Source organism: Staurois parvus, unplaced genomic scaffold (assembly GCF_062004578.1).
Source record: "Staurois parvus isolate SC_StPar_1 unplaced genomic scaffold, SC_StPar_1.0 ptg000719l, whole genome shotgun sequence".
NCBI classification, from domain to species: domain Eukaryota; kingdom Metazoa; phylum Chordata; class Amphibia; order Anura; family Ranidae; genus Staurois; species Staurois parvus.
This window is the reverse complement of record NW_028318515.1, coordinates 1,559,236-1,585,581: the sequence shown is the minus strand read 5'-3', so window position 1 is coordinate 1,585,581 and position 26,346 is coordinate 1,559,236. Positions and strand designations below refer to the sequence as shown.

Below are 26,346 nucleotides of genomic sequence, written 5' to 3'. Positions count from 1 at the left end.
CCCCTCCTCTCCAACCAATAGAGCTGATGATGTGTGACAGCATTATCAAAATTTCATGGCAGTGGGACTTTTTATTCACCCTGTACAGTACTACCTGTACCCTGTACAAGTAGTACTGTACAGGGTATTGTAGAGGATGTCAGTTATTGGACTACAGATTGGTTGTTATTACATTACAAGGAAATGATATAAGTACCTGTATTTAGAATCATGATTATTAATTTGATCATCTAAAACAACATCCTTTTTTTACCTTGTTCTGCCTGTTGCTGACCCACTTCTGCCAGAAGGGTCTGTATTTAAGATTTTTAGGATCAACAAAGACCATTCCACATCGGGACACAGTTGCAGGTGATGCATACTGCAAATCTCCAACCTAAAGAAATCACCCAGTGAGTTATCAGTACTAGCATGTCCTCGACTGTGGATAATGAAAATCAATAAAAGGATGAAAATAGCTCAGACCTCGAATAATAAAGCACAGTGTGGTTGAAGTCTAATTCTCTCTCCATTTGCCAAGGTCAACAACTTGTTGTCATCCATCACTGAATTCATGTTTTCCACCCATAGTGCATCCACATCTCCATCAAACAAAATATACCTGTACAAAGCAAAATATGGTATTACGGTAGACACACAGACAACATGTTGTTTGCATTTATTTATAAAAACTTGAACTATTTCAGGCACATTCATCTGCCTGCAATTGCCTGTGTTTGTAACTGTTATTGGTGACAATTGCTGCAATTTTTAAAGGATAACTTCACCTTTTGTACATGTTACGCCCATGTTCAGGGTGTAATATGTAACAAGTTAAAGATGCTCTGGCCTCTGGCCCCCCTCCCCCCCAATCGCCCACCTGGCTGCATCATTCATTCACAGTATTCTGTGAATGGGAAAACTACACGTTCTGACAGCCTTTGTAGCTGTCAACTTGCCATTCTCAATGAACTACTAGTTCAGCTCTCTAGGTAGTTCTATGAGCTTCATGTCATTGTGTAACTGCTTGTAGGTATCAGGGGTAGAGATGAGCGAATCGAACATGGCGAAGTGGAATTCGTTTCGAAGATCAGGAAAAATTCGATTTGCTCCGAATCCGAAAATTAGCAAACTTCGGATGCACGAATCGAATTTTCCCAAAAATGGCGGCGACATGTGTGGCGACGGAGCGGGGATCTCTGGGAAGGCGCGCAGACAAGGCGCGCTGACCCATAATGCATTCATTCATGACATGTGATCGCATTAGCCAATCAGCAGCCAGCCAGCCAGCACTGTGTAATGGTGGAGCTATAAATTGCGGCCATCTTACAATTCTCCATTAGCCTCCGGTCATTCAAGAGAGACAGACCTGTCTGTATTAGGGACAGAGTTAGGGCCAGAGAGACTTTAGGGCCACAGAATCGTTACTTAGGGACACAGAATCGTTACTTAGGGACACAGAATCGTTACTCAGGGACACAGAATTGTTACTCAGGGACACAGAATTGTTACTCAGGGACAGACACAGAATTGTTACTCAGGGACACAGAATTGTTACTCGGGGACACAGAATTGTTACTGAGGGACACAGAATCGTTACTGAGGGACACAGAATTGTTACTCAGGGACACAGAATTGTTACTCAGGGACACAGAATTGTTACTCAGGGACAGACACAGAATTGTTACTCAGGGACACAGAATTGTTACTCAGGGACACAGAATTGTTACTGAGGGACACAGAATTGTTACTCAGGGACACAGAATTGTTACTCAGGGACAGACACAGAATTGTTACTCAGGGACACAGAATTGTTACTGAGGGACACAGAATCGTTACTCAGGGACACAGAATTGTTACTCAGGGACACAGAATCGTTACTCAGGGACATAGAATCGTTACTCAGGGACACAGAATTGTTACTCAGGGACAGACACAGAATTGTTACTCAGGGACACAGAATTGTTACTCAGGGACAGACACAGAATTGTTACTCAGGGACACAGAATCGTTACTGAGGGACACAGAATCGTTACTCAGGGACACAGAATCGTTACTCAGGGACACAGAATTGTTACTCAGGGACAGACACAGAATTGTTACTCAGGGACACAGAATTGTTACTCAGGGACACAGAATTGTTACTGAGGGACACAGAATCGTTACTGAGGGACACAGAATCGTTACTCAGGGACACAGAATTGTTACTCAGGGACACAGAATTGTTACTCAGGGACAGACACAGAATTGTTACTCAGGGACACAGAATTGTTACTCAGGGACACAGAATTGTTACTGAGGGACACAGAATCGTTACTGAGGGACACAGAATTGTTACTCAGGGACACAGAATTGTTACTCAGGGACAGACACAGAATTGTTACTCAGGGACACAGAATTGTTACTGAGGGACACAGAATTGTTACTCAGGGACACAGAATTGTTACTCAGGGACAGACACAGAATTGTTACTCAGGGACACAGAATTGTTACTGAGGGACACAGAATCGTTACTCAGGGACACAGAATTGTTACTCAGGGACACAGAATCGTTACTCAGGGACACAGAATCGTTACTCAGGGACACAGAATTGTTACTCAGGGACAGACACAGAATTGTTACTCAGGGACACAGAATTGTTACTCAGGGACAGACACAGAATTGTTACTCAGGGACACAGAATCGTTACTGAGGGACACAGAATCGTTACTCAGGGACACAGAATTGTTACTCAGGGACACAGAATTGTTACTCAGGGACAGACACAGAATTGTTACTCAGGGACAGACACAGAATTGTTACTCAGGGACACAGAATTGTTACTGAGGGACACAGAATCGTTACTGAGGGACACAGAATCGTTACTCAGGGACACAGAATTGTTACTCAGGGACACAGAATTGTTACTCAGGGACAGACACAGAATTGTTACTCAGGGACACAGAATTGTTACTCAGGGACACAGAATCGTTACTCAGGGACACAGAATTGTTACTCAGGGACACAGAATCGTTACTGAGGGACACAGAATTGTTACTCAGGGACAGACACAGAATTGTTACTCAGGGACACAGAATTGTTACTCAGGGACACAGAATTGTTACTGAGGGACACAGAATCGTTACTGAGGGACACAGAATTGTTACTCAGGGACACAGAATTGTTACTCAGGGACACAGAATTGTTACTCAGGGACAGACACAGAATTGTTACTCAGGGACACAGAATCGTTACTGAGGGACACAGAATCGTTACTCAGGGACACAGAATTGTTACTCAGGGACACAGAATTGTTACTCAGGGACAGACACAGAATTGTTACTCAGGGACACAGAATTGTTACTCAGGAACACAGAATTGTTACTCAGGGACAAAGAATCGTTACTCAGGGACACAGAATCGTTACTCAGGGACACAGAATTGTTACTCAGGGACACAGAATCGTTACTGAGGGACACAGAATTGCTACTCAGGGACACAGAATTGTTACTGAGGGACACAGAATTGTTACTCAGGGACACAGAATTGTTACTGAGGGACACAGAATCGTTACTGAGGGACACAGAATTCTTACTCAGGGACACAGAATTGTTACTCAGGGACACAGAATTGTTACTCAGGGACAGACACAGAATTGTTACTCAGGGACAGACACAGAATTGTTACTCAGGGACACAGAATTGTTACTGAGGGACACAGAATCGTTACTCAGGGACACAGAATTGTTACTCAGGGACACAGAATTGTTACTCAGGGACAGACACAGAATTGTTACTCAGGGACACAGAATTGTTACTCAGGAACACAGAATTGTTACTCAGGGACACAGAATCGTTACTCAGGGACACAGAATCGTTACTCAGGGACACAGAATTGTTACTCAGGGACACAGAATTGTTACTCAGGGACAGACACAGAATCGTTACTCAGGGACACAGAATCGTTACTCAGGGACACAGAATCGTTACTCAGGGACACAGAATCGTTACTCAGGGACACAGAATTGTTACTGAGGGACACAGAATCGTTACTCAGGGACACAGAATCGTTACTGAGGGACACAGAATCGTTACTGAGGGACACAGAATCGTTACTCAGGGACAGACACAGAATTGTTACTCAGGGACACAGAATCGTTACTCAGGGACACAGAATCGTTACTCAGGGACACAGAATCGTTACTCAGGGACACAGAATCGTTGAATTAAAGAGTATGTCAGACAACACGCAGAGGAGTGGCAGAGGAGGCAATGTTTCAGGAGCGAGCAGACGTGGCAGCAGAGGAAGGGGTCGAGGCAGCACTAGTTGCAGCCAGAGGCCAGTGCTCCCGGTGTCATCCAGCGGTCGTGTCTCCACCGACAACCCTGCCGTCATCGATTGGTTGGCTCGGTCGTCTTCCTCTTCCCAGGTCACCTCTGACACCTACAGCCAACGGTCGGTGGGTACGTCAGACACAACCGTTAGTTGGCATGGCCCGGGAGCAAGCCCACTGAAATCACGTGTCCTCTACCTGCCCCTGTCCTTTGGTGTTCCCTCACCAAGCGAAGTATCGCATGCTGTGGGCTCAGCCCCACTGTACAGTGGGGAAGAGCTAACAGAGGGCGGTCAGGAACGGGGGGAGACATCCGCCTCTTCAGCAGCCAGGCGAAGAAGTACTGGCGAGGAGAGTGGCTCGGTAGCCGGTCTAGAGACAGGTCTGTCTCCAGACCCACACGCAGCCGAGGGGGCTAGTAGTGAGGCGGAGACCCTAATTGATGATGATGAGGCTGATCGCACTTGGCAGCCTCGTCGTCATCTGCCAGGCCCGTAATCTGCCATGGGCCCCCGTACCGACTCCTCATGCTGCTGCCAGGCCCGTAATCTGTCATGGGCCCCTGTACCGCCTCCTCATGCTGTTGCCAGGTCCAGAGTGTGTCATGGGTCCCTGTACGGCCTCCCATTGCTGCTGTCTCCATCGCCACACTCTGCCATGTGCCACTTTCAGGTCTCCTCACACTGCTGGTGGGTTCCATTTTGTCATAGGGTGCTGGCAGATTACGGGCCTCCCATTGCTGCTGCCAGGCCCGTAATCTGCCATGGGCCCCCGTACCGACTCCTCATGCTGCTGCCAGGCCCGTAATCTGTCATGGGCCCCTGTACCGCCTCCTCATGCTGCTGCCAGGTCCAGAGTGTGTCATGGGCCCCTGTACGGCCTCCCATTGCTGCTGTCTCCATCGCCACACTCTGCCATGTGCCACTTTCAGGTCTCCTCACACTGCTGGTGGGTTCCATTTTGTCATAGGGTGCTGGCAGATTACGGGCCTCCCATTGCTGCTGCCAGGCCCGTAATCTGCCATGGGCCCCCGTACCGACTCCTCATGCTGTGACGTTGCAACAAGGTGGAATTCAACCCTACATATGTTAGACCGCCTTTACGAACAGCGAAAGGCCATCACCGATTTCCTGATGTTACAAGCGGATAAAGGTACTCCCCTGTGTAACTTAGATGTCAGCCATTGGCAGCTCATGCGTGACACCTGCCGCTTGCTCAGGCCCTTTGAGGAGGCCACGCTATTCGTGAGTCGGCAGGACTATGGGATGAACGACGTCATTCCTCTGTTGCACGTCCTGGAACAAATGCTGTTAACAATGGCTGGTCAGGGTGCGGTAGACGTGGCGCACAGATCTCAACGCCACATGACCCCTGTGGGGGCAGGACAGGAAGAAGAGGAGGAGGTAGAGGAGGACATTGGTGCTCAGGAATTATTGAGTGAAATGGGTGGTTTTTCCACTCAGCGGACAGGAGTGGAGGAGCAGGAGCATCTGGTAGAGGAGGAGGAGGAGACAGAGGACCCAGACGCACCGTGGCAGTATGCTGTGGAGATGGAGGCAGGGAGTCCCTCGCATTCCTTGGCACAAATGGCCCATAGCATGCTCGGTTGCTTGCGTAGTGACAGCCGAATAATAACCATCAGACAGAGGGATGACTTTTGGCTGTCCACCTTGTTGGACCCTCGCTACCGTTCAAAAATGGTGGCCTTTTTCACACCTGCTGAAAGGGAGGCCAAAATAACGTGTAGTCAGTTGGTCTCTGCCTTTCTGCGCCAACGTCCATCCTCAGACACTGTGGGCCCTGTGCGCTCGCGTTCCGCTGCCATGGCAGCAGGGGAGGGGTGGGGTGGTAGGAGCAGTGGCAGCTCCACCAGCAGCGGCTGCCTCAGTCTGCAGTCGATGATGAGTAGCTTTCTTCACCAGCGCAGTGAGGAAACTACTAACCAGCCGCAGCAGCAGCAGCATCAGGTGGACCTGGAGCAGGACCTCAAACAACAGGCTTGGGCCTACTTGGACAGCACCCTGCCAACCGAGGTAGACAATCCCCTTGACTACTGGGAAACGAATCTTGACCTTTGGCCCCAACTAGCTGAATTTGCCCTTGAAAGGCTGTCATGTCCGGCCAGTAGCGTGGCATCGGAGCGCGTGTTTAGTGCGGCAGGAGGTATTGTAACTCCGCGGAGGACACGACTGTCCACCCAAAGTGTGGAGAGACTCACGTTTGTGAAAATGAATCAGGCGTGGATTAGTCTGGATTTCAAACCACCAGTTCCTGACACAACTGACTAAATCCGCCATGAATCATGCCCCAAACATGTTATTATTTTTAACATAGGCCTCTGTATGGCCTTCAATTTAAGCTGCTTACGCTTCGCCACTCTGCCATGGGCCCCTGTACCGCCTCCTCTTGCTGCTGCCAGGTCCAGAGTGTGTCATGGGTCCCTGTACGGCCTCCCATTGCTGCTGTCTCCATCGCCACACTCTGCCATGTGCCACTTTCAGGTCTCTTCACACTGCTGGTGGGTTCCATTTTGTCATAGGGTGCTGGCAGATTACGGGCCTCCCATTGCTGCTGCCAGGCCCGTAATCTGCCATGGGCCCCCGTACCGACTCCTCATGCTGCTGCCAGGCCCGTAATCTGTCATGGGCCCCTGTACCGCCTCCTCATGCTGCTGCCAGGTCCAGAGTGTGTCATGGGTCCCTGTACGGCCTCCCATTGCTGCTGTCTCCATCGCCACACTCTGCCATGTGCCACTTTCAGGTCTCCTCACACTGCTGGTGGGTTCCATTTTGTCATAGGGTGCTGGTAGATTACGGGCCTCCCATTGCTGCTGCCATGCCCGTAATCTGCCATGGGCCCCCGTACCGACTCCTCATGCTGCTGCCAGGCCCGTAATCTGTCATGGGCCCCTGTACCGCCTCCTCATGCTGCTGCCAGGTCCAGAGTGTGTCATGGGTCCCTGTACGGCCTCCCATTGCTGCTGTCTCCATCGCCACACTCTGCCATGTGCCACTTTCAGGTCTCCTCACACTGCTGGTGGGTTCCATTTTGTCATAGGGTGCTGGCAGATTACGGGCCTCCCATTGCTGCTGCCAGGCCCGTAATCTGTCATGGGCCCCTGTACCGCCTCCTCATGCTGCTGCCAGGTCCAGAGTGTGTCATGGGTCCCTTTACGGCCTCCCATTGCTGCTGTCTCCATCGCCACACTCTGCCATGTGCCACTTTTAGGTCTCCTCACACTGCTGGTGGGTTCCATTTTGTCATAGGGTGCGGGCAGATTACGGGCCTCCCATTGCTGCTGCCAGGCCCGTAATCTGTCATGGGCCCCTGTACCGCCTCCTCATGCTGCTGCCAGGTCCAGAGTGTGTCATGGGTCCCTGTACGGCCTCCCATTGCTGCCGTCCCCATCGCCACACTCTGCCATGTGCCACTTTCAGGTCTCCTCACACTGCTGGTGGGTTCCATTTTGTCATAGGGTGCTGGCAGATTACGGGCCTCCCATTGCTGCTGCCAGGCCCGTAATCTGCCATGGGCCCCCGTACCGACTCCTCATGCTGCTGCCAGGCCCGTAATCTGTCATGGGCCCCTGTACCGCCTCCTCATGCTGCTGCCAGGTCCAGAGTGTGTCATGGGTCCCTGTACGGCCTCCCATTGCTGCTGTCTCCATCGCCACACTCTGCCATGTGCCACTTTCAGGTCTCCTCACACTGCTGGTGGGTTCCATTTTGACATAGGGTGCTGGCAGATTACGGGCCTCCCATTGCTGCTGCCAGGCCCGTAATCTGTCATGGGCCCCTGTACCGCCTCCTCATGCTGCTGCCAGGTCCAGAGTGTGTCATGGGTCCCTGTACGGCCTCCCATTGCTGCTGTCTCCATCGCCACACTCTGCCATGTGCCACTTTCAGGTCTCTTCACACTGCTGGTGGGTTCCATTTTGTCATAGGGTGCTGGCAGATTACGGGCCTCCCATTGCTGCTGCCAGGCCCGTAATCTGCCATGGGCCCCCATACCGACTCCTCATGCTGCTGCCAGGCCCGTAATCTGTCATGGGCCCCTGTACCACCTCCTCATGCTGCTGCCAGGTCCAGAGTGTGTCATGGGTCCCTGTACGGCCTCCCATTGCTGCTGTCTCCATCGCCACACTCTGCCATGTGCCACTTTCAGGTCTCCTCACACTGCTGGTGGGTTCCATTTTGTCATAGGGTGCTGGTAGATTACGGGCCTCCCATTGCTGCTGCCATGCCCGTAATCTGCCATGGGCCCCCGTACCGACTCCTCATGCTGCTGCCAGGCCCGTAATCTGTCATGGGCCCCTGTACCGCCTCCTCATGCTGCTGCCAGGTCCAGAGTGTGTCATGGGTCCCTGTACGGCCTCCCATTGCTGCTGTCTCCATCGCCACACTCTGCCATGTGCCACTTTCAGGTCTCCTCACACTGCTGGTGGGTTCCATTTTGTCATAGGGTGCTGGCAGATTACGGGCCTCCCATTGCTGCTGCCAGGCCCGTAATCTGTCATGGGCCCCTGTACCGCCTCCTCATGCTGCTGCCAGGTCCAGAGTGTGTCATGGGTCCCTTTACGGCCTCCCATTGCTGCTGTCTCCATCGCCACACTCTGCCATGTGCCACTTTTAGGTCTCCTCACACTGCTGGTGGGTTCCATTTTGTAATAGGGTGCGGGCAGATTACGGGCCTCCCATTGCTGCTGCCAGGCCCGTAATCTGTCATGGGCCCCTGTACCGCCTCCTCATGCTGCTGCCAGGTCCAGAGTGTGTCATGGGTCCCTGTACGGCCTCCCATTGCTGCTGTCTCCATCGCCACACTCTGCCATGTGCCACTTTCAGGTCTCCTCACACTGTTGGTGGGTTCCATTTTGTCATAGGGTGCTGGCAGATTACAGGCCTCCCATTGCTGCTGCCAGGCCCGTAATCTGCCATGGGCCCCCGTACCGACTCCTCATGCTGCTGCCAGGCCCGTAATCTGTCATGGGCCCCTGTACCGCCTCCTCATGCTGCTGCCAGGTCCAGAGTGTGTCATGGGTCCCTGTACGGCCTCCCATTGCTGCTGTCTCCATCGCCACACTCTGCCATGTGCCACTTTCAGGTCTCCTCACACTGCTGGTGGGTTCCATTTTGTCATAGGGTGCTGGCAGATTACGGGCCTCCCATTGCTGCTGCCAGGCCCGTAATCTGTCATGGGCCCCTGTACCGCCTCCTCATGCTGCTGCCAGGTCCAGAGTGTGTCATGGGTCCCTGTACGGCCTCCCATTGCTGCTGTCTCCATCGCCACACTCTGCCATGTGCCACTTTCAGGTCTTCTCACACTGCTGGTGGGTTCTATTTTGTCATAGGGTGCTGGCAGATTACGGGCCTCCCATTGCTGCTGCCAGGCCCGTAATCTGCCATGGGCCCCCGTACCGACTCCTCATGCTGCTGCCAGGCCCGTAATCTGTCATGGGCCCCTGTACCGCCTCCTCATGCTACTGCCAGGTCCAGAGTGTGTCATGGGTCCCTGTACGGCCTCCCATTGCTGCTGTCTCCATCGCCACACTCTGCCATGTGCCACTTTCAGGTCTCCTCACACTGCTGGTGGGTTCCATTTTGTCATAGGGTGCTGGCAGATTACGGGCCTCCCATTGCTGCTGCCAGGCCCGTAATCTGCCATGGGCCCCCGTACCGACTCCTCATGCTGCTGCCAGGCCCGTAATCTGTCATGGGCCCCTGTACCGCCTCCTCATGCTGCTGCCAGGTCCAGAGTGTGTCATGGGTCCCTGTACGGCCTCCCATTGCTGCTGTCTCCATCGCCACACTCTGCCATGTGCCACTTTCAGGTCTCCTCACACTGCTGGTGGGTTCCATTTTGTCATAGGGTGCTGGCAGATTACGGGCCTCCCATTGCTGCTGCCAGGCCCGTAATCTGCCATGGGCCCCCGTACCGACTCCTCATACTGCTGCCAGGCCCGTAATCTGTCATGGGCCCCTGTACCGCCTCCTCATGCTGCTGCCAGGTCCAGAGTGTGTCATGGGTCCCTGTACGGCCTCTCATTGCTGCTGTCTCCATCGCCACACTCTGCCATGTGCCACTTTCAGGACTCCTCACACTGCTGGTGGGTTCCATTTTGTCATAGGGTGCTGTATGGCCTCCCATTGCTGCTGCCAGGCCCGTAATCTGCCATGGGCCCCCGTACCGACTCCTCATGCTGCTGCCAGGCCCGTAATCTGTCATGGGCCCCTGTACCGCCTCCTCATGCTGCTGCCAGCTCCAGAGTGTGTCATTGGTCCCTGTACGGCCTCCCATTGCTGCTGTCTCCATCGCCACACTCTGCCATGTGCCACTTTCAGGTCTCCTCACACTGCTGGTGGGTTCCATTTTGTCATAGGGTGCTGTATGGCCTCCCATTGCTGCTGCCTCCACCGCCACACTGTGGCTCCACACTCTGGTTTTGGCCCCGTGACTGCCCAAATGAGTGAAGTGTGCGGTGATTCTAAGATCGACGGCACTCATCTGCATGTCATACTGACTGACAGTATTATTTCTCTTCCCCAGCAGACTCCAAGGGCATTTAAATTAAAGGTACAGTGTTCTGCACTAATATAAAGGCTCTCTGAAGCCTAGAAACACCCTTTTTATAAGTTAAATTCGCAGCGAATATATTCAACTCGAATCGAATTTATTCCGCGAATTCGCTGAATCAGCCGAATCGAATTTTTGAATAATTCGCTCATCTCTAATCAAGGGTACAGGCAGACAGCTACACAGACAGTCTACAGGACCATAACATAACACCCACTATCTGCTTATAATGGGTGCAATGTTTTACAGGCTCCTAACAAAAAAATAATAAATGCATATGTTTTACCTGCAAAAAAATGTGCATTTATTATTTTTTTTTGTAAAGGTGAACTTATCCTTTAAGGCTGGCCAGCTCGTGGATCAGAGCAGGAATATTGGTGAACACAAATCGTGTGGATCTTATGTGAGTATGCAACTAATGTGTAATTCAGTAATAGATCAGTGTGATAGCTAACTTGTTTAAAGTTTAACAGTTTAAGCCTATCCTGCCCTCAGCTAATAATGGAATCTTCTATTCCTCCTACTAGTCCATCCCCCACAGTTACTACCTTTTGTACCACAAGCCCCTCCCTCTTAGATTGTAAGCTCCAAGGAGCAGGGCCCTCCTAACCCTCTTGTATTGAACTGTATTCTTGCTGTATTGTCTCCTGTTATATTGTAAAGCGCTGAGCAAAACTATTGACGCTATATAAATCCTGTATAATAATAATAATAAAATAGATGACAATGTTCTGTATATAGTATTCATAATAAAAATAGCATCCATTTACCTTCTCTCTTTTTTATCAGTGGGCTTGTTGATTTCCCTAAAGATGTTAGAAAGCACACCATCTGTCCAGTCTCTTGTTGTGGGGTCCAGGATACCATACAGCTCAATGACACTCATGGCTTTAGGATTCAGTGTATACAGCTTTGTCATAAGTCCAAGCCTGTTAAGGGTGAAGTTGAAATGTAAGATGTTGCTACCTATCTTTTAAAGTCTGACATTATAAATCTTATTAGAAAGTGGTACAGAAAATATCCAAAAGCAAAAATGATGTCTGGGTAAATACTGTTTTTAACATGGAAGTTCTGAGAAAGAATGTCCCACTCAATGAATATATAAAGCAAGAATTACTGAGGTCAACAGAAAAATAAATTGTGAAAAGTGAAAGTAGATAAAGTGCATTTTTACAGCTGCTATGTAGGGATTGCTAGAAAACAGTGACATTAGAAAGGGAGCAATAAAGAATTTACAACAGCCTCTGTTGCCCAGATATTTTGATATGATAGCAAAATGATGTCATGGTACACTTTAGTGATATTGGGCGAGTTATAATGTATACATAAGTACCTTTTTTGATCCTCATATATCAGAGTAAACAATGTCATATACTATTTAAATGCATATACAGTATATTTATTGTGTAACCTCTTGTGATATACACAGCTCCATCACACTGCATATCCGTAAAGATCATTCTGCCACTTCCTGGTTCATCTTTGCTATATCTTTGTATAGCTGTGCTGCTTCCTTTATCACCAGCCTTCTAATTAGACAGAAGTGATGATGCTGATTATTTGTCCAGCAAGCAAGCTGTAGGCTAAGAAGTAACATAGGAAGCTGCATTGCAGAACCAGAAAATAGGTGTGTCACTTACCTGACAATGGCATGTAGCACGTGTATCAAAAGAATCTCTGTATAGTACTACAAATCATTCAGCATGGTAAAAAAATAACATGTAATTAAACTATGTATTTTTTGATTAATGTTCTGCTTTATTTCTGCAAACAGGAAAGTATCAAAGTACATTCTTGCCTAGTAACAGGTCTGAATTTGCTCCCAGTCTGGCCAACATCTTTTTAGCAAAATGGGAGGATAAGGAAATTTTTGGCAGAAATTGGAAAGGGTTAAAAACGTGGAAAAGATATATCGATGATATTCTGGTAGTTTGGGAGGGTACGGATGAAAGTCTGCAGCAATTTTTGGATTATATTGGAAAGAATGAACACGAATTAACTTTTACCTATAGTGTTAGTAAAGAATTGGTCAATTTTTTAGATTTAACTATTTTTAAGATAAATAATATGTTATATTTTAAAACTTTTTTTAAAGACACAGATAGAAACGGATACATTCCTACAAATAGTTGTCATCATCCCCGGTGGATACAGGGCATACCTAAAGGACAGTTTACTAGAATTTTTAGAAATTGTTCCAGATTGGAGGATTACATTTTACAATCAGAAGTCATTTTAAATAGGTTTATTGCTAAGGGATATGATCCAATAAGATTGGAGAAAATCAGATTTAAGATTAGTCAGAACTATTTAGGGGGAGAAAAAATTAAGAATAAATCAAAAATCAAGGAAAAGAAGAATGAAATTGAGTACGCGTTTATTTCTGATTTTAATTGTCAGTATAGAGAAATTGAAAATATATTTATGAGACATTGGCCAATTCTAAAAAAAGATAATATTTTAAGTTCGGTGCTACCAGCTAAACCTTCCTTCATTTATAGAAAGGCGAATAATTTGAGGAGTACTTTAGTAAAAGGCGTGATTTCCCCACCAAAAGAGAAAGTTTTTGAGATGTTCAATTTTAAAGGTTTTTATCCATGCAAAAAGTGTAGAATATGCAGAAGTACTGGGATAAAAGATAGGGTGATTTCATCCTTTAGATCCCACTCAACCGGAGAGGAATTTCCCATCAAGCGGTTTATCACATGTAACACACGTTATGTAACATACTTGTTGGAATGTCCTTGCCGCTTCCAATACATAGGTAGGACGAAAAGAAATTTATCTGTTAGATTGGAAGAACATGTGAGAAATATTATTAAGGGCAAGAAAGACCATAATGTCTCGAGACATTTCAAAGAATTTCATAACTCAGATCCAGGTCTTTTAAAATTCTGTGGCATTGATACTGTTAAAGGACATTGGAGGGGTGGGAATAAAATCCAAAAGTTGTCTCAAAATGAAACTTTTTGGATATTTAGGATGAATACACTAAAACCAAGGGGTCTTAATATAGAACTTGACTTAAATTGTTTTATTTCAGATTTTTAGATTCTTCAGTTATACCAGTTGAGAGCTGTAAAATAGGTTTTGTAGGATCTTTTAGATTTTCTAGAGGTTTGGGTTCTTAGAATGGTATGTCTTAACTGTAGGAGAACATATAATAAAATAATTTAAAAAAAATGATATTAACCAATAGGATATTGGAAATTTGGAGTGAATTATTGTTTTATAATCCTATTATAGTTTTAATATTAAGAAATATATGATTTAAGGTGAAGAAGAGGTTTGAGATACATAAGAGCTTTTCCCGATTTCTTAAAAATATAACTATTAAATAAGGAATTAAATATATCCTTTTATGCTAATTAGTTTATGAGAATGACCACTGGAGGGAGTAAAGGTTTAAGTTTGCACGAATGGCTAGGATAATAAGCGATATATATACCGTATTTGCCGGCGTATAAGACGACTTTTTGACCCTTGAAAATCTTCTCAAAAGTCGGGGGTCGTCTTATACGCCGGTACACATGTTAGGGGGGCTGCGGCATTAAGTACAGGGGTTTGCAGGGGCTGACGTCTCTTACCTGGATCCAGTCCCACGACGATCCGGTCCAGGAAGCGCGGCGTCTCCTTCAGTTCGGCCACTGGATGTTCGTGCGGCTGCGCGGCTCCGCCTCCTCACCGGTGATTGGCCGCCAGAACTGTAGCTCAGGAAAGGCACACAGGCGGCCAATCACCGGCGAGGGGGCGGAGCCGAGCGGCCCCGCGAAAATTGAGTGCCGGAGCAGCAGGTAAGTGCTCTGTGTAGAGGTGCTGCTGCAACCACATATGCTGGCTGCAGCAGCACCATATGAGAACAGGGTCAGCAAGTCTCAGTGGGAGGAATAGTGCCCGATCATTGGTGTCACTGATACCAATGATGGGGCACTATTCCTCCCACTGATACCAACGATGGGGCACTATTCCTCCCACTGACACCAACGATGGGGCACTATTCCTCCCCCCCACTGACACCAACGATGGGGCACTATTCCCCCCCCCACTGACACCAACGATGGGGCACTATTCCTCCCCCCACTGACACCAATGATGGGGCACTATTCCACCCCTCACTGACACCAATGATGGGACACCATTCCTCCCACTGACACCAATGATGGGGCACTATTCCTGCCACTGATACCAATGATGGGGCACTATTCCTGCCACTGATACCAATGATGGGGCACCTATTCCCCCCACTGATACCAATGATGGGGCACTATTCCTCCCACTGATGCCAATGATGGGGCACCATTCCCCCCACTGATACCAATGATGGGGCACTATTCCTCCCACTGATACCAATGATGGGGCACTATTCCTCCCACTGACATCAATGATGGGGCACTATTCCTCCCACTGACATCAATGATGGGGCACTATTCCTCCCACTGGTGTGCATTGGAAGAGGGGTAGTCTTATACGGCGAGTATAGCCCAAACACTACATTTTAGCAGGAAAAGTAGGGGGGTCGTCTTATACGCCCAGTCGTCTTATACGCCGGCAAATACGGTATATATATATATGTCTGAGGGGCTATTAATAATATTAATATTTTAAAATTAATAGTATTCATTAAAATGTTTTTAAATATGGGGGTGAGTATAGGTAATATATATATTTTTAGTATATGGTGTAATGTTTTATTTTAATATTTTTATTAATTTTCGGCTAATATTAAGGCAAGGATGTATAGAGTTATATTTGTATACTGTATTTTATTATATGTAATAGAAATTTGAAGTCCTCTGTTACCCTTTGGGTATTGTAATTTGATCAGACCGATATATGTTTGGTTCTGTGTACCCATTAGAGTGATAGAGGAATCGTTATTGCCTGGTTTCCCTTTTGTAAAATGGCGGCGGTGGCCTCATACCATTAAGAGACATTAACTTATAAGGAGAGAGATGTGGGACGTCCGTATCCCTTCAGACGAAGTCCGGAAGTGACGAAACGCGTTAAGGGTGTGACGTCGATACGCACGCACGCACGCAGACCGGAAGTGTCGCCACGGCCATTTTGTGGGTTGTTTACACATGGCTTACTGCATTTGTTTGGCAGAACTTGCATAGGAACCATGTTGGGAGCTGGATATGTGGAATTTTAATGTAAGTGGCTATTAAAACCTTTTATATATACCTTGAATATGAGCCTTGAGACCCTTCTTGTCTTTTGAGGACCTTGGAAAAATTTCTTTGGAGAGGAAATAGAAGATCTCTGACTGGATGCTGGTTATATTGATACAGAGGGTAATAGTATGTAATACTATTGGTGTCGGTGGATACACAGTGTGCAGTGTTCACAGAGTGGTCACAGTTAATCCATATGTGCACGAGATATATATATATATAGTTTTTGCACAGTTTTTGTGTTTTTTGGTTTTTTGCACTGAGTGAATATATATTGTTTACAAAGGTAATGCACTAGATTATTCAATTGTGTTTTTTTTGAGGTACCACGGGATGAAATAGGATTTCTTCCTACTGGATGATAAAGTTTGAATATTTGGGACTTATTTTTTGGACATTACTGTTTTTTATTGGGACACTTTTTTATTGGACTTTTTTTTGTTTTTTGAGTATTTATCATTATGTAATTTGAATATTAATATGTTTTTGTAATTCTATCACAAAAAGGTTATAATATTGAATTGCTTTCTGGGGAGAAAGTGTGACTTTTTGGAAATTTTGGGGTGGAGGTGGTTATACACTTATTTATAGGTCTGAAGTTTGGCCAAATACAAGAGCAATCTACTCTATACTCTGCATACCTGTCCAATTTACAAAAATATATATTGTATGTATTAAACAGTACTTACTTAGTCTGTGCCAGACACAAAGTGTTAATCACGACAGACTTTCCCCCTCCGGTGGGTCCAACTATCATAGTAGTGTGACGGGTCAGCATTGTCTCATACATCTGCACAACTTTATCCACCTATAAACCATTCCATAAAGTTAACATTTCAATTTTTTAGTATACAAAGTATAATTATATATTCACATACAGTTGTGACCAAAATTATTCAACCCCCAATGCTGTAAAGGGGTTTAGGGACTATAGTGTACATTTGGAATTGTATTCAGAATCAAATCCTACAAGGACGTTGTAACTACCCAAATGCAACTAAAATGACATCAATTGTTTATGTAATACAGTAGTAAATGGTTCTTATGTGGTTTCTTCATTGCCACAATTATTCAACCCCTTAAAGACTACCACTCTGAAGAACAGAGGTTCATACAGGTGCTTTCCATCAGGTATTGAAAACACCTGTGGATGTCACCGAGCAGCAATCAAGCATAATAAGCACCAATTAGGCAGCTTTAAAATGACTGTGATACTCAGCTCCTTCTAGACATTTACTGGTGTGGTTACAAACATGGTGAAGGCAAGAGAATGGTCCAGGAAGACAAGAGAAGAGGTGATTTCTCTTCACAGGAAGGGCAATGGCTATAAGAAGATTGCAAAGATGTTAAACATACCAAGAGACACCTTAGGAAGCATCATTCGCAAATTCAAGGCAAAGGGCACTGTTGAAACGCTACCTGGTCGTGGCAGAAAGAAGATGCTGACTTCGACTGCTGTGCGCTACCTGAAGCGTAGAGTGGAGAGAAGTCCCCGTGTGACTGCTGAGGAACTGAGAAAAGATTTGTCAGATGTGGGTACAGAAGTTTCAGCCCAGACAATAAGACGCACACTGCGTAATGAAGGCCTCCGTGCCAGAACTCCCAGGCGTACCCCCTTGCTGTCTCCAAAGAATAAGAAGAGTCGACTGCAGTATGCCAAAAGCCATGTGGACAAACCACAAAAGTTGTGGGATAGTGTTCTGTGGACTGATGAAACAAAATTAGAACTGTTTGGGCCCATGGATCAACGCTATGTTTGGAGGAGGAAGAACAAGGCCTATGATGAAAAGAACACCTTGCCTACTGTGAAGCATGGTGGAGGGTCAATCATGCTTTGGGGCTGTTTTGCTTCTGCAGGTACAGGGAAGCTTCAGCGTGTGCAAGGTACCATGAATTCTCTTCAGTACCAGGAGATATTGGATGGAAACGTGATGCAGTCCGTCACACACCTGAGGCTTGGGAGACGTTGGACCTTTCAACAGGACAATGATCCCAAGCATACCTCCAAGTCCACTAGAGCATGGTTGCAGAGGAAAGGCTGGAACATTTTGGAGTGGCCATCGCAGTCACCAGACTTAAATCCGATTGAGAACCTCTGGTGGGACTTAAAGAAAGCAGTTGCAGTGCGCAAGCCTAAGAATGTGACTGAACTGGAGGCCTTTGCCCATGAAGAATGGGCGAAGATACCCGTAGATCGCTGCAAGACACTTGTGTCAAGCTATGCTTCACGTTTAAAAGCTGTTATAACTGTAAAAGGATGCTGTACTAAGTACTAAGATTGAATGTCACTTGGGGGTTGAATAAAACTGATAATGCTGTGAGCACAGAAAAGACATTTGTGGTTATTTCATTATAACTGTTATGTTATATTTGTCTGACCTACAAGTGCCTCTTTAATGTAAATGTAAGCAAGATGACTGAATGATCAAAAGCAATGTCAAACTGGCCAAAACACTCAATTTCAGTGGGGGTTGAATAATTTTGGTCACAACTGTACACTATATTGCCAAAAGTATTACCCCCCGGTTCACATCTATGCGGCAGATCTGCATTTCTCTGTGCGGGTGGTGCGGCTGCACGGATTTTTGTGCGGATTCGAAGCGGCACCACCCACACAGATGTGAACCTAGGGTTAGGACACCCCTCCAAACCATTGGATTCAGGTATTCCACAGGTATATAAAATCAAGCACCTAGGCATGCAGACTGCTTCTACAAACATTTGTGAAAGAATGGGACACTCTCAAGGGGCTCATTGAATTCAAGTGTGGTACATTGCTAGGTTGCCACCTGTGCAATAAGTCCATCCATGAAATCTCCTTGCTACTAAAAACATTCCACGGTCAACTGTTAGTTGTATTATAACAAAGTGGAAGCAACTGGGAACAACAGAAACTCAGCAATGAAGTGGTAGGCCACGTAAAATGACAGGGCAGGGTCAGCGCATGCTGAAGTGTGCAGAAGTTGCCAACTGTCTGCAGAGTCAATAACTAAAGACCTCCAGGCCTTCTTGTCAACATCAGTGCCAGACCTCACAAATTCACTTCTGGAAGAATGGTCAAACATTCCCATAGACACACTCCGAAACCTTGTGGACAGTCTTCCCAGAAGAGTTGAAGCTGTTATAGCTGCAAAGGGTGGGCCAACTCAACATTGAACCCTACGGACTAAGCCTGGGATGCCATTAAAGTTCATGTGCTTGTAAGGGCACGCGTCCCAATACTTTTGGCAATATAGTGTATATAAGCAGCATAATAACGTACTTCAAGTACTTTATTTAAACCAAATCAAAAGTATATGACAGATTAATAAACAAAAGGCACTAACTTTATCCTATTTAACATGGCAAAAAAAGACATCTGCCAGGAGCTTCAGCATTAGCAAGTCCCCATTCAGATCTTTCCAGTTTAATGTGTTGCAGGATCACGGTCATATTTTTTAAGGCATGTTAAGTCCATTAGTACCTTGCGGTGCCATTCATTTTGCTGGATTTTGTAATGCACCCCTGATGTACATGAGTTTCAGTTCACCACAAAGCACAGTAACACACTACTGTGCTTTGCAGCGGCTGTGTGGAAAAAATGGTGCATGTCCATTTTTGCTCCATTCTAGCACTTTGGCAGCCTATTCAGTGCACTGCAAGAGACAGGACTGAACCCTAAAGGTCTCTAAAAGAAACATATCATTAAAGTGGTATGAAATTTAATAAAAAATGTAATATATTACAGGTTACTAATCCTTAGATTTAATGGCTGCATTGATTTTCTTTTTTTAGGCTTTTTCCCTTCTGTTTTCATCTGGTGATCTGGCCAATACCACATTTCCTGTATTACAGGACCCCCACCCTGAATGAATAAGCACAGAGGGTACATTTGGATTGCAGCATTGTTAATCTGGGGGGGACGGAAGTATTAGATGTACTAGCAGGTTTACATACATTAACAAATTGAAGCCAAACTCCAACTAACACTTTATAAGCAGAGCAAATGGTTCTTTTTTTCCTTTTGGTATTTAAGTGGTTATAAGGGTAGACATTTTTTTTACTTTGCTACATTATATGCAGTTAGGTAAAACTTCTGCATGCAGCTTTCCCCGCAGCCCCCTAAATACTTACCTGAGCCCGATCTCGATCCAGCGATGTGCATGAGAACTGAGGCTTGGCTCTCTCACTACTTAATGGCTCAGATACAGCAGTAGGAACCATCAACTCCAACTGGGTTGAGCCATACTTTGTGTGTCTTATGGATACACAGAGCAAGTGGCTTGCTATTGGGGCACTTGGCAGAGGGGAGGAGTCCAGAGCGCTGGTATGGGACCCCAGCATAGGAGGATTAGGGCTGCTCTGTGCAAACCATTGCACAGAGCAGGTAAGTATGACATGTTTGTTATTTTAAACAAAAAAATGAGCCTTTACTAATACTTTAAGGTCTTATATAAACAAACAAAAGCTGACTCCTGCGAGTGTTAAATATCATGCCTACTCTGTGTAAATTATGCATCTGCAGGAGAGTTTGTTCTTTTAAAAACAACAGACTTACTGGCTGGATCAGCAGATGAGAATATAAGAAAAGCCTAAAAATTTATTAAAAAATTAATGCAGCCATCACATCTAAGAATTGATAAGCTGCAATATAATAATTTTTTGCTTGTGGGATTAATGCATATGGCTCCTGCTAGCTGGTTGCCATGTTGATCCTCTTAATTCAATGCTTTCTGTGTTAATGGCCTAAACATGCATTCGAAGCTGAGCTTGGAATTCACTGTAACTTCACTTGCAATATGGTTGCTCTGGGTCTTTCATTCAGAAAGTGCTTAACAGACAGGAAACTAGAATTTTAAGAAATAGTAACAATAGTTCTCCTATCTACACATCAAAGAATAAAGGATAAGGGAATGCCTTAAGTGACCGGGAGGATGCAGTGATGTTGAGGCACTGGATATGCGTGGTACTTATGATGATCTCAAAGTCCATTACAGTGACTTATGGCTTTGCTAAGCCATAGCAACACCCACTTATACCAGGTCAGTTAAAAACTCCCTCTGGTGCTGGAGCATTTATTACTCCTACTAACCACCAATGTAGGGGCATTTTTAACCCAAGCTGACCACTATCACCAGGGTATTTTTTAATCCCACTGACCTCCAATGCCGGGAATTTTTTTTTCAACTCCTATTGGCCACAGTCTGGCCACCAAACAGTGAGACAGACAGTGAACTGGCCCTTTGTTAGGGGATTCTTGATTTAAAGAGATTCAGTGTTTGAGCCAAATCTACAAATGAAATATAAGTTTAGATAACATCATTAACTAGTCTGGCTTTGTATTAATAAACCCACCTTGACATACAGTATCTTTGAACCATTTTTCATGCTAATTATTATTTAAAAATATCTCAACATTCTAACAAGTGCTAATTCACTACAACAAAATTAAATTGGTTGATTATGATTCATTGATGGATGTGCTTACCTGAACAGGGAGCAGAACATAATTGTTGTCTTTCAGAGCTTCTTCCACTGCATCATTAAAGTTGGGGTAGCGAACACGGGGACAATCCAATCCCGGGAACAAATCAGAGATCAAACCAAGGAAAAGGGGGACATCTTCAAACACAAACTTGGGTAGATTCATATCTCTCAAAGCCCTCATTAGTACAACATCCTAAAACATAAGAATTCACAAATAGTAAGTGAAATTACAAAAAAATTAATATTACATTCAAGTAATTCAATACTATTAAAGGAATGAATTTAAATTCTCTAGATCGGGGGTCAGCAAGCCATAGATCATGATCTCCAAGTAGATCATGGCCAGGTGACTGGTAGATTGTGGTCTGGACTTGCTGACCCACCATCCCAGAGCATCAAACAAGAGTGCAATGCAGAGGGACTACTTGTAAAGTTGGAGCTGTAGTAGGGAGAAAAATCTGCATAAGCCAATGCCTCCTCTGTAGTGCTGGCTCCTGTCCCATGCAGTGTGATACCAACTACACTCCACCTGTTATCCCGGCTAGCGGTCTCCAGAGTGGTGCCAGCAACAGGAAAGAAGAGATCTTCAGGTCACTGTGAAGAAATACACTGGGCATAATAGCATAGGGCTGATTTCACACTGATGTGCAGTGGTTTACCCATACCCAGGTGCAGTGCAGTGTACCAGCAGCTTTCATGTGGGTTTGCTGCACTTAGCCATAGACTTCTATTTTACCCTGTGGGTTTGGTGCACTTTCTGAAAGTGCACCAAAATTCCTGAATGCAGGTGTTTTGGTGCGCTTTTAGAAAGTACACCACACCTACAGGATGTAATAGAAGTCTATGACAAATTACAGCTAACTCAGGAAAGTCACAGATGCACTGCATTGTACCCACGGCGCAGGTATACAGCAGCACATCAGTGTGAAAGCACATTATAGGTGACTCAGAACAGTAAGGGTACATTTACATTTGTAGGTTGGGGGGTGGTTAAACCCCATCATTAAAATGTGCCACATGCTACATTTCTAGAGTGATAGATTGGTACAGTCACAGCTCCACCAAACAATGGCTGATGCTGGTGAAGGAGCCAATACGCCGTGACATCACGCCGCCGCCGGAGCCTCGGGAAGGTCCGGCGGCCATCCTGCTTGGTGGACGGTTAGTCCTTATCCACTCAGACACTACATTATATTAGTTTTAACTTACCTGTTTACTTACCACGTGGATTACTAATAAACCTTTACTACATTTGAAATACTACACTATGGGCAACTTTTTGCCTGGCTCTACACTGAGCTAATTAATTCACAGAGCCTAGCTTGGAAGATAGCTTCAGTACTGCAAAGGATCCAGAGGAGAGAGATTCCATTCCAGGCTGTATCATCCATCCCACCTTAAGGGGACCTCTAGCAGGAATACACCTTATACATTTGGAAGACAACTACAGGGCTGCTTAGTATCCAGAGGTAGGAGATTCCGTATCTGGTTTGCTTCATCCGTTCCGCCTTTAAGGGGACCTCTGGCTGTATTACTTATATGCGTATTTAAAATACGCATCTCGTGAGTCGGTATTTTTACCACACCTTTGGCACATCATTGAATAATCTATCAGCACATTGCATAAGATTGATGATCACCTGAATACCGACTGTCACAGTTTCATGGACACTTATTTATAATTTTATTTACGTTGATCATTGGCACTGTAGCACTTTGCAATAATTCATTAATCTATTCATGCGTTTTACTTGACATCTTAGATAGATCTTTTAGCTATGCACTTTTACTTATTCATGTCTTTTGAGGTTTACTTTGGTTACCTTTATGTGCAATAGCGGCTACCTTTTAAGCGCTCGCTGATTTTATACATATTTTTGGTACAGGCCTACATGGCCATCTCCTTATATACTCTACCCTGATGGGTGTTACATGGACCCATTTCAGGAAATACTTAATTTTCTCCAGGGGTATATGTTCCTTCCTTCCAAAATGTACTCCAAGCAGGGATATTTAGAGCCTATACCTTTCAAATGTCCTGCTATTGGGCTAGAGGAGACAATCCGTTCGTTGATGGTCACCTGGCTCTTCTGGGCTTTTATAGAATGTTTTCACATTTTATTCACTTCTTACTGCAGGCTGAAGACTTCTTCGGAATTGACATGCCTTTTGAAACTGCATGTGTACAGCAAGTTTCCCCCAGGCAAACGATTTCTCTCATTTACAATGTATTCTCCACTTGAAGATTATGTTGAAATGAAAACAGAATTTGCACTTATAGTGGTCACAGGAGCAAAAGGACAGAATCCTGTACTTCACACATAATTTGTTGTTTTTTATAAAATATCAGGAATGTTACAGGACGTCACATATTCTGCATCTCCAGATGCCAGACATTTCTATCTTGTGCTGGTAGTTTGAAGCGGGCCCTGAGTGATCTTCTGCACATATTCTGGTCATGGTCATACTGGCAGTTCCTTTGGCAGAGGTTCGCTGAGCTTCTTAGATCAATTCTGCCAGGAGCTGTATCCCAGATCTATGGAAACAAACCTATGCTCCCACTATAGTTTTGTGGATGGCCTAGATGACATAGAAGAGTTATTTGTCTCCAGCAGAGATATTTTTGTCATATTCTGGCAAAGTCTCTACCACTACAAAATATGAAGCTCTCATGCATACTAGTTCTCCACACTGAGAGGTTTGATACACTTGAAAGTTTGAAGTCTTGGGTAACGGGTCAGATGGAGGGATGCTGCCCTTTTTTCCTTTACCTTTCTTCTCTCCAATTGGTAGCCCTTTGGCTACCCCCCCCCCCCCCCCACACACACACACACACACACACACACTTTTTTTCTTCTGTTTTCCCTAGATATGCTTTGTCTTTTTGGCTGGTTTTAATCTGTCATCTCTATCCACATTGATCTCACTCACCCAAATTTCTCTGATGGAATCATTTGTGCCTATAACTTTGGGACATTGTTGCACAGTTGTGCTGAAATCATCATTTATGTGTGTAACCTTTAATAGTTTTCTGATTTATACTTCACAAAGGGCCATACAAAACAATAAACACCACAACTACAAAATATTATGTACAGTGCATCATGGTCACACCTTCTCTGACAAAGCCAGATATATTTACCTCATTCAGGTCCGGTGAGCCTCTCTTCAGCTCTCCAGCCATCACCAGGACAGACTTCAGTGCACGCAGTCCAAAATCATAATGATGTTGCTTGGACAGTTGTTCTCGGGCAAGTTTATACAACACAGTCATCTTTTTCGCCAAATTCTGGAATGTTACAAATGAGGTTATTTAACATGTTACAGATGTACCTTTTTTTTTACATAAAGTAAAGCTTTTTAAAGCTGTAGATCTCTAGATTTTTATTATATTTTATTTATTTCAGGTACTTATATAGCGCTGTCAATTTACGCAGCGCTTTACACATATATATTGTACATTCACATCAGTCCCTAATCCTCAAGGAGTGTACAATCTAAGGTCCCTAACTTACATTCATACACATACTAGGGCCAATTTAGACAGGATCCAATTAACCTACCAGCATGTCTTTGGAGTGTGGGAGGAAACCGGAGCACCCAGAGAAAACCCACGCAAGCACAGGGAGAACATGCAAACTCCATGCAGGAGGCGACATGGTCGGGAATCGAACCCATGACCCATTTACTGCAAGGCAGGCGTGCTAACCACTAAGCCACTGTGCCGCCCATATCCTTGCAAACTGATTGTCAACTCAAAATATACATGTGATATATTAGCAGTAACCCATAACAAGATGACTACACCAATTACACTTCCATCTTCATCAACCACACGCTTCATTTAATAAGTCATTCCATAGAAAACTGATATTTTAGCTGAACTTGTCAGCTCCAGGGGTTAGCAGTAAGTAAGGCAGAAGTCAGTAGTAAGTGACGCAGAGGACAGATTTTGCCTACCTGCGCCTTAAAGGGGATGATTAAACAGAATCTGTGCTTACTCACTGTACACACTGCACTTACTATGTCACAAGTCACAGACAGGAATATGTACTGTACAGAGCGCAGGGGTCAGGAGTGTGCAAAGCACAAAATGCACAGTCTTCTACCTATTTTTAAAGGGTCAGCACTTGCAGACAGATCATTTTGCCCTCTTTAAAAAAGCATTTGCACAGGGGGCAGCAAAAACAGGTGGCTGAGCTGCAGTTTCACCACCCCAGGCCTCACACGTAAACTCTAAAATACAGCTGGAGGAGGCTGTTCATGTGCTGTGGCATATTTAATGTGGCTCAAACTCAGCCATTCAAATCAATAGGGCCATGCTGCAACTGTGAGAAATAACTCTTGGCTTGCAGTTCCAGTGGTTTTTCCCCATTATAAGCTGCTGTTTGGCAAAACAAAAAACACATGCATACAGGATGTGGCAGGATTGCTTCCTAAATGCCTGACCTTCTCTGCTTAGCCGCACTTTGAAAAGTGATCCACCACAGATTGTTTTTCAGAGCACTGGCTGGTGTGAACCTGGACTAGTAACAGTCACCCATATTGCTGTCCTTTTACCATGCGGCGACAGTAAGCTGACCCATATGCTGCACAGGTGTAAGGTTACTTTCACCCTGGTTAAAAGGACAGTAATATGGGTGGCATTGCAGTGACTGTGATTAAAAGGGGGGCAAGGGGCCACAGGCTATGCACTGTACAGTCACCTCTGTGGCCAAACACTATTTCTCCTGCTGTCCTCACTTCAGTCTGTGCAGGAGCTTCCTTGCATAGCTGCTCCATCCAGCATGAAGACAGGAAACACGTGGCTTTGCAGTGATGGATAGCGCACCCTGTGTACTCAA

General features: G+C 45.5%; 1 protein-coding gene across 1 annotated transcript in view; it reads right to left on the bottom strand.

The window, feature by feature from the left end:
• DNAH10 (dynein axonemal heavy chain 10) overlaps positions 1-26,346 on the bottom strand; it is a 272,004-nt gene that overhangs the window by 109,221 nt on the left and 136,437 nt on the right. The window contains exons 39-44 of the mRNA XM_089653648.1: positions 24,645-24,791; positions 21,504-21,695; positions 16,726-16,844; positions 11,633-11,791; positions 466-601; positions 254-376 (exon numbers count right to left, since the gene is read on the bottom strand). Of these exons, the coding sequence (XP_089509774.1) occupies positions 254-376; positions 466-601; positions 11,633-11,791; positions 16,726-16,844; positions 21,504-21,695; positions 24,645-24,791 (876 nt within the window). The remainder of the gene's footprint in view (positions 1-253; positions 377-465; positions 602-11,632; positions 11,792-16,725; positions 16,845-21,503; positions 21,696-24,644; positions 24,792-26,346) is intronic.